Source organism: Mus pahari, chromosome 14 (assembly GCF_900095145.1).
Source record: "Mus pahari chromosome 14, PAHARI_EIJ_v1.1, whole genome shotgun sequence".
NCBI classification, from domain to species: domain Eukaryota; kingdom Metazoa; phylum Chordata; class Mammalia; order Rodentia; family Muridae; genus Mus; species Mus pahari.
This window is the reverse complement of record NC_034603.1, coordinates 46,223,339-46,230,923: the sequence shown is the minus strand read 5'-3', so window position 1 is coordinate 46,230,923 and position 7,585 is coordinate 46,223,339. Positions and strand designations below refer to the sequence as shown.

The 7,585-nt window shown below is 49.5% G+C and overlaps 1 protein-coding gene across 1 annotated transcript in view; it reads left to right on the top strand.

Annotated features, from left to right (window-relative positions):
* The window catches only part of Sarm1 (sterile alpha and TIR motif containing 1), a 24,292-nt gene that overhangs the window by 8,890 nt on the left and 7,817 nt on the right, over positions 1-7,585 (top strand). The window contains exons 4-8 of the mRNA XM_021212409.2: positions 2,442-2,654; positions 2,916-3,007; positions 3,113-3,348; positions 6,677-6,779; positions 6,862-7,051. Coding sequence (XP_021068068.1) covers positions 2,442-2,654; positions 2,916-3,007; positions 3,113-3,348; positions 6,677-6,779; positions 6,862-7,051 — 834 coding nt within the window. The remainder of the gene's footprint in view (positions 1-2,441; positions 2,655-2,915; positions 3,008-3,112; positions 3,349-6,676; positions 6,780-6,861; positions 7,052-7,585) is intronic.

Here is a 7,585-nt window from a genome sequence, read left to right as displayed (position 1 = left end):
AATAATAATAATAATAATAATAATAATAATAATAATAATAAAAGAATAGAGTGAAGCATATCCAAGTGTGGGCCGTGTGTCTGCAGAGGCAGGCAGACCTCTGTGACTGAGGTGGCCTGCTCTACATATCGAGTTCCAGGCCAGCCAGGGCTTAAAAAAAAAAGTTACAAGAAATTAGGTGGGGCAGGCAGAAGGTAGGCGGGACCCATCATTTTGGCCTTGAAGGTTAGACTCAAAGTTGCACTTGGCCTTTGGGAACAAGAGGAAGATCCGAGAGGTCTTAAAGTAGGAGATCCCCGATTTGTTGTCTTTGTTGCTGCTGCTGCTGTTGCTGTTGTTTGAGACAGGGTTTCTCTGTGTAGCTTTGTCTCTTCTAGAACTCACTCTGTAGACCAGGCTTACCTCAAACTCAGAGATCTGCTTGCCTCTGCCTCCAGAGTGCTGGGAGTAAAGGCCTGCACCTCCACTGTCCTGCAGATCCTCAGATATATATATATATATATATATATATATATATATATATATATATATATTTCATGTATGTGAGTACATTGTCGCTACCTTTGGACAGACCAGAAGAGGGCATCAGCTCCCATTATAGGTGGTTCTGAGCCACTATGTGGTTGCTGGGAATTGAACTCAGTACCTCTGGAAGAGCAGTCAGTGCTCTTAACCACTGAGCCATCCTTCCAGCCTGATCCTCGATTTTTTAAAAAAATGATTTTTATGTTGGTTGGTATTTTGCCTGCACGTGTGCCTATGTGAGGGTGTCAGAAGCCCTCAAACTGGAGTTATTAACAGGTGTGAGTGGCCCCATGGGTGCTGGGAATTAAACTGGTGTCCTCTGGAAGAGCAGCCAGTGCTCTAAACTGCCGAGCCATGCCTCCAGCCCTGAGAGCCTCGAGTTTTACAAAGATCAACCTGGCTGCTATAAACGTGGATGGGACAAGGGTACCTCTAGACTGCTGTGGATATTGGGGGGACAAACTGAGAAAGTGGAGGAAGGATCCAGGTCGTGGTACAGCAAGCCTTTAATCCCAGCACTCTGGAGGCAGAGGTAGACAGATCTCTGTGAGTTCAAAGGCAGCCTAGTTTACAGAGGGAGTTCCAGGACAATCAAAGCTACAGAGAAACCCTGTCTCAAAAACAAACAGGCAACCAAAGCAGGTAGAGAAGAAGTACATGAAAGAAGGGAGGGTGTGGGCAGATAAAGGACTGATGCTTAGAAAAGGGAGCAGGGTTGAAGGTGCCCTTGGCCATGAGTATAAGGAGGTAAACTGGGTAAGAGATCACAGCAAAGGCAGGAGACCGTGGGCTGTGTTGGATTTGGGTGCCCAGCAGATATCCAGTTGGGGAGCTTCAGTGGACAGTTATGTCACCTAGAGTATGGAAAAGAGATGACAGCTGGAGACAGCGCCTTGGGGTAGGACCTCAGGGTATCAGCTAAATGCTGGTCATCAGAGTTACAGAGGGTCCCCATGCCCCAAGATCTAAACCACAGCAACTCCTACTTCTTTGACTTACTGTGTGATCTTGGACAGCTGGCTTCCCTCCTCTGGGCCATGGTTTTTACTTTTTTTGGAAAACCAAGGGAGCTGGGACCACATCAGCGACTCTTGTCATTATCACGGGATTAGTGAGGGTTTCATTGCAAAGAGCTTGTGGGGCTTCTTCTTACAACAGGACAGGTTTAACACTGTCACTACACTGCCCATCTCTTTTACATTCCTCTGGGGTCCCTTGGGAGTTGGTGACAGTGGTGAACAGGGAGCGGGATCCCTGGTCAGCACTAAGCAGCAAAGCTGACTGTTAGCTTTCTCGGCTCCTTCTCACCGAGGCCAAATGAACACAGTATTGAGCAACAAAGACGTATTGAGTCCCACTCCATATCTTCCATCATAGGTATGGGGCTCCAGTGGTGACAAAGACATGTCCTCAGCTGGTAGTCCAGCGGAAGCACCATGGTCATCTAGTGACAGGGACATTCAGAGTGTGGTAGTAGGACCAACTGGAGGTGTGGCCCAAACTACGGAGGAATCAAAGCGAAATGCAGGGGGGAGTAGCTGATCAATCTGGATCCCCATGAAGTAGTGGGATTTCAGTCAGGCTAAAAGAACTAAGTAAGGGTTTAGGAACACCACAGATAGGGAAGCTGGGAGCGTAGGGGTCCGCTGCCACCTCGCGGTCACATTGAGAACTACAGACTTTATCCTAGGGTGTATAGGTGTAGAAGTTGGAGGTCCTAATCAAGAGTGGTTGAGTTTCAGGACGGTAAATATATGGCAGAGGTGGGGTCGGGGGTGGGAGGGGTGACTTAGTGATGAAGGCTAGGGCAGTTGGTGGGCTTTTAGTGAGCAGAGGCCGGAGATGGGATTGGGCACGTTTGGTGGCAGCTGGGGAGCTGGGAACCTCAGGCGCCCTTATCCACCTTCCTTCCTAAGGTGTTCAGCGACATCGGCGCTATCCAGAGCTTGAAACGCCTGGTTTCTTACTCTACAAATGGCACCACGTCGGCGCTGGCCAAGCGCGCGCTGCGCCTATTGGGCGAGGAGGTGCCAAGGCGCATCCTGCCCTGCGTGGCCAGCTGGAAGGAGGCTGAGGTCCAGACCTGGCTACAGCAGATCGGCTTCTCCCAGTACTGCGAGAACTTTCGGGTAGAGCTGCGGGCAGCCACCTCCCCCTACACAGAAAGGGCGCGTCCCGAGGGTCGCGTGGCCTATGTGGGTGTCCTGAGCACAGGCGTCCAGGTGCCCTATAGGCTTCACGCCAGCTGTACCAAGGTGGCCTTTTAGGGGTGGGAAACCCGCGTTCAGCCACCTTCGGGGTCCCATCAGCCTTCACCACAACCTCCTGTTCCTTTCCCTTATATCTTGGGGTCGCGGGGAGAGCCTTCCTCACACCTCCCCCTCCCCCAGGAGCAGCAGGTAGATGGTGACCTGCTTCTAAGACTCACAGATGAAGAACTCCAGACAGACCTAGGCATGAAATCAAGCATCACCCGCAAGAGGTAAGGAGGCCCCAGCCTGTCTAATCCAGCTGGGTCTTATCTAGGCCCTGTTCATCCTTAGCACCCTTAGCATCAGCACTGCATCGTCTTTTCTTTTCTGGGCAGGTTCTTTAGGGAGCTCACGGAGCTCAAGACCTTCGCCAACTATGCCACTTGCGACCGCAGCAACCTAGCGGACTGGCTGGGCAGCCTGGATCCTCGCTTCCGCCAGTACACCTATGGCCTGGTCAGCTGCGGCCTGGACCGCTCCCTGCTGCACCGCGTATCAGAGCAGCAGCTCCTGGAGGACTGTGGCATCCGCCTGGGGGTGCACCGCACGCGCATCCTCTCTGCAGCCAGAGGTATGTGAGCACACCTGGGAAACCCACTCCAGTTCCAATCCTGAAAGGGAGGGGAGGACCACGCTGGGGATGCAGAGCCTCCCCTGAGGAGGAGCATCTGACTGGGTTAGACTGGGCTCCGAGGATGTAAGGAAGAGTCTGCTTCCTTTTGTCCATAAGGAGTCCTCCACCGGAGATGGGTACCAGAACAGGAGTAAGGAGGTATACAATCGGCAGGTGGCCACAGGCGGAAGCATTCCCAGGATCCGTGTGCAGCCCAGAGGAATCACTGCCTGTCTTGGTCACCCAGGTTCAGACTTGGAGAGGAGGGGTTGTCCAGGCCTTGAGGGATGTGTGAGGGCAAGGAGAGCAGGAAGGACAGGCAGGGGCAGCTTGAGCAAGGACAGGTAGGATCCTACATGGTTACTGTTGGTGGAGCATTTGTGGTTTTGGTGGGAGTAAGGGGGTGGGGTTATCCTAGTGTCCAACATCTTACAAAGTCTGAGTTCTGGTGGTGTGTCCCAGCAGAACCTAGGGCAATGGCCGCTCCTTTTCCTCTCTGACTTGTTTTCACTGGATAATTTACTCTTTAGCTCTTAGGGGTCAGTAACTATATATCCCAGGTATCACTGTCATGTTTTTAAAAGATTGGTTCCTAATTTGTGTGCATGAGCATGTGTATGTCTGTCTGTATGTATATGTATGTATGTATGCATGCATATATGTATGTATACCATCATGAGCTTCTGGTGCCTATAGAAACCAGAAGAGGGCATCAGAGCCCCTGGAACTGGAATTACAAATGATTGTGTGTCACCGAGTGAGTGCTGGGCGCTGGGTCTGGGTCCTCTAGAAGAGCAACCAGTGTTCTTACCTTCTGAGTCACCTCTCAAGACCTTGTAGTAAGCTTTTCACATATAATCTCAGCACTGAGTGTGAGGTGTGCACCTGTAACCCCAGCACCTGAGAGGTGGAGGCAGGAGAATTGCTGAAACTTCAAGGTGAACTTGGTATACGTATGGAGTCCAAGGCTATCCAGGGCTATCTATATAAACTGATCCTGTCTCAAAAACCAAAACAAAGCAGATAACCCAATTATTTTATTACCATTCTATGCTGTGGGAGTTCAGTATTTTAAATTAACCTTAAAAAACCCTTTAAAGAATAAAAAGAGGTTCTTGGGGCTGATGAGATGTCTCAGTGGGCAAAGGCTTTGTTGCCAAGCCTGATGGCCTGGGATCAATCTCCATGACCCATGTCATAGGAGAGAAGACACACAAGGTGTCCTCTGACCTTCCCAGGCACTGTGTGGCACCCCACCCCATGAATACATAAATCTAAGATCTCCTCTCCCCCTCTGTTTGGCTGGTTTTTTAGTTGTTTTTGTTTTTGTTGTTGTTTTAAGACAGGGATCCTCTGTGTCTGTCCTGGAACTCGATTTGTAGACCAGGCTGGCATTGAATTCACAGAAATCCACCTGCCTCTATCTACCTCCTGAGTGCTGGGATTTTAAACCTGGCAGTGTCTGGCTCGAGGCGTTTTGAAAAGCTTGTAACCAAATGTTTCCATCGTAGGTTTTAATTTTAGAGATAATACAATGAAAAACAAAAGGATCTGAATACATTTCCCGAGGTTGTAAAAGCCATTAAGCGACAACTGGGATTTGAGCCTATTTTTTCTCTGCATCCTAGACAAACAAATGTGTGTGGGTGTTAATTATGGATATTATTAGAAGATGAGTCCACTTCATTTTATCCATCCACTAGACCAGAACATACTACACACCATGGCACCAGGGATGTCTCTCCTGCTTTAAGGAAAGTTACAGCCTCTGTAACTCCAGGATTCCTTCTGTTGATGTTCTTTCTTTGCTTTGTTTTCATTCCTTTTTGAGACAGAATCTCTCTCTGTAGCTTTGAGCAGGCTGCCCTTGAACTTCAGAGATCCACTGGCCTCTGCCTCCCAGGAGCTGAGACTAATGGTGTGTGCCATCTCATCCAGCTAAGATGTCTTTCTTTTTTAAGAATAAGGTTCTAAGGCAAAAATAATTGCTACTCTTGAAAATAAAGAACCATGAAATCCTTATGTTTTTGTTTTGTTCTAATTTTTAAATTTTTAATTAATTAATTTTGGTTTTTTTTGAGACAGGATTTCCCTGCGTATCCCTGGCTGTCCTGGAACTTGCTCTGTAGACCAGGCTTGCCTCGAACTCAGAAATCCATCTGCCTCTGCCTCCCCAGTGCTGGGATTAAAGGCATGTGCATCACCACTGCCTGGCTTTTTTTTTTTTTTTTTTCTGAGACAGGGTCTCACTGAATTCAGAGTTCACCTGGCTAAGCTGGGGGACAGTGGGCTCTGGAGATCCCCTTTCTCCAGCCTCCTCCCTTCTGCAGGGCCAGGGTTGCAGGCATGACCACCCTGCACACTTTACATTCTCCATACTCTGTTGCCTTTTTTTGTGTATGTGTGTCGTATTGCACATGAGAAGCAAGCGTGCCCCACTGAGTTGAGTTCCCTCACCATGCAGTTTGTTATCCTACTTTATTACGTTCACTTAGCTTTGTGCTTTGTGTGTGTGTGTGTGTGTGTGTGTGTATGTGTGTGTGTCAGGCAGGGTCTTGTGTGGTTCAGTCCAGTCTTAAACTTGCTGTAGAGCTGAAACTAGCCTTGAGCTTGTGAACTTTCTGCCCCCACCTCCCAGTGCTGGGATGACATGCCGCTGCCTCTAGTCTGCCGCTTTTCCCCTTCGTGGTGATGTGAAGCACAGCTGCACGCTCACTTTCATCACAGCGTTCAGAAAGCTAGATTTTTGTGAGGCAGTCTTTGTATGGGATGTTTTTGCTTAGCTGCAGACTAAGGTGGCTGCTCTGGGAGCCCTGTAAGGTAAGCTAGGACATCTAGGAGGTGTAGTCAATACACCTTCCCGTGCAGCTGTTTATAGTCACTGTGGGTGTCTCAGGACACTACTATAAACTGAGAAGTACCGGCATTTACCGACAAAAATGTTAGGCAGGAGCTGAGGCAGAGGCCTGGGTTTCCAGTAGGAACGAGAAAGAAGGACCAGGGGGCGGGGCTTAATGTAGGCGCAGTTTGGAGTGCTTGTGGGCATCTAGCTAAGCTAGTCTGCAGTTCAGAAGGGAGGTAAGGCTAGAGATTCGTGTCAAGTGTCCCTAAAGCTCAGATCCTTCCTGCCCAGGGCTTGCTGAGAGATAACAACCTTTTCAGAGTCAAGTCACTTTGCCCAGACTGGCCTGAGTAGACGGGGACCAAGTCTCCACTGATGATGGACCCCGTGATAAGCAGTGGGGAAGGGCCACCCTCATCTACATGTCTCTTTTCTTGACTCCAGAAATGTTACATTCCCCGCTGCCCTGTACTGGAGGCAAACCCAGTGGAGACACCCCAGATGTCTTTATCAGTTACCGGAGGAACTCTGGTTCCCAGCTGGCCAGGTGAGAAGGGGCGCGCGGGTTTGGCGGCTGGGGTTTGGTTCCAGGCCGCCGAAGTGTTGACTCTCTCCCCCCCACCCCCCAGCCTCCTGAAGGTACACCTGCAGCTGCACGGCTTCAGCGTATTCATCGACGTGGAGAAGCTGGAAGCCGGCAAATTCGAGGACAAGCTCATCCAAAGTGTCATGGCGGCTCGCAATTTTGTACTGGTGCTGTCTGCTGGGGCGCTGGATAAGTGCATGCAGGACCATGACTGCAAGGACTGGGTGCACAAGGTAGGTGCTGGCCGGGGCCTCTGTGATGATGAGCCTAGGGTGGAAGGCTCGAGGCTTTCCCGCATCCCTTGTAGTCTGTACACCTGGCCATGATCAGTCCCAGTTCGGTTTTCTCATCCACAAAATAGGAATGACTGACCTGTCTTATCCGTTTATAGGGTTGCACAGTGAGATCATGAGGGATAAAAAATGCATGGAAAAAGAATACTTGAGTCAGGCCAGTGGTGGTGCACACATTTGATCTCAGCACTTGGGAGGCAGAGATGGATCTCTGTGAATTTGAAGCCAACTGGGCTTTACAGTGAGACCCTGTCTCAATAACTAAAATTAAAATTAAAAACTGAAAAAAGGGGGCTGGTGAGATGGCTCAGTGGGTAAGAGCACCTGACTGCTCTTCCGAAGGTCCGGAGTTCAAATCCCAGCAACCACATGGTGGCTCATAATCATCCGTAACAAGATCTGACGCCCTCTTCTGGAGTGTCTGAAGACAGCTACAGTGTACTCACACATAATAAATAAATAAATCTTAAAAAA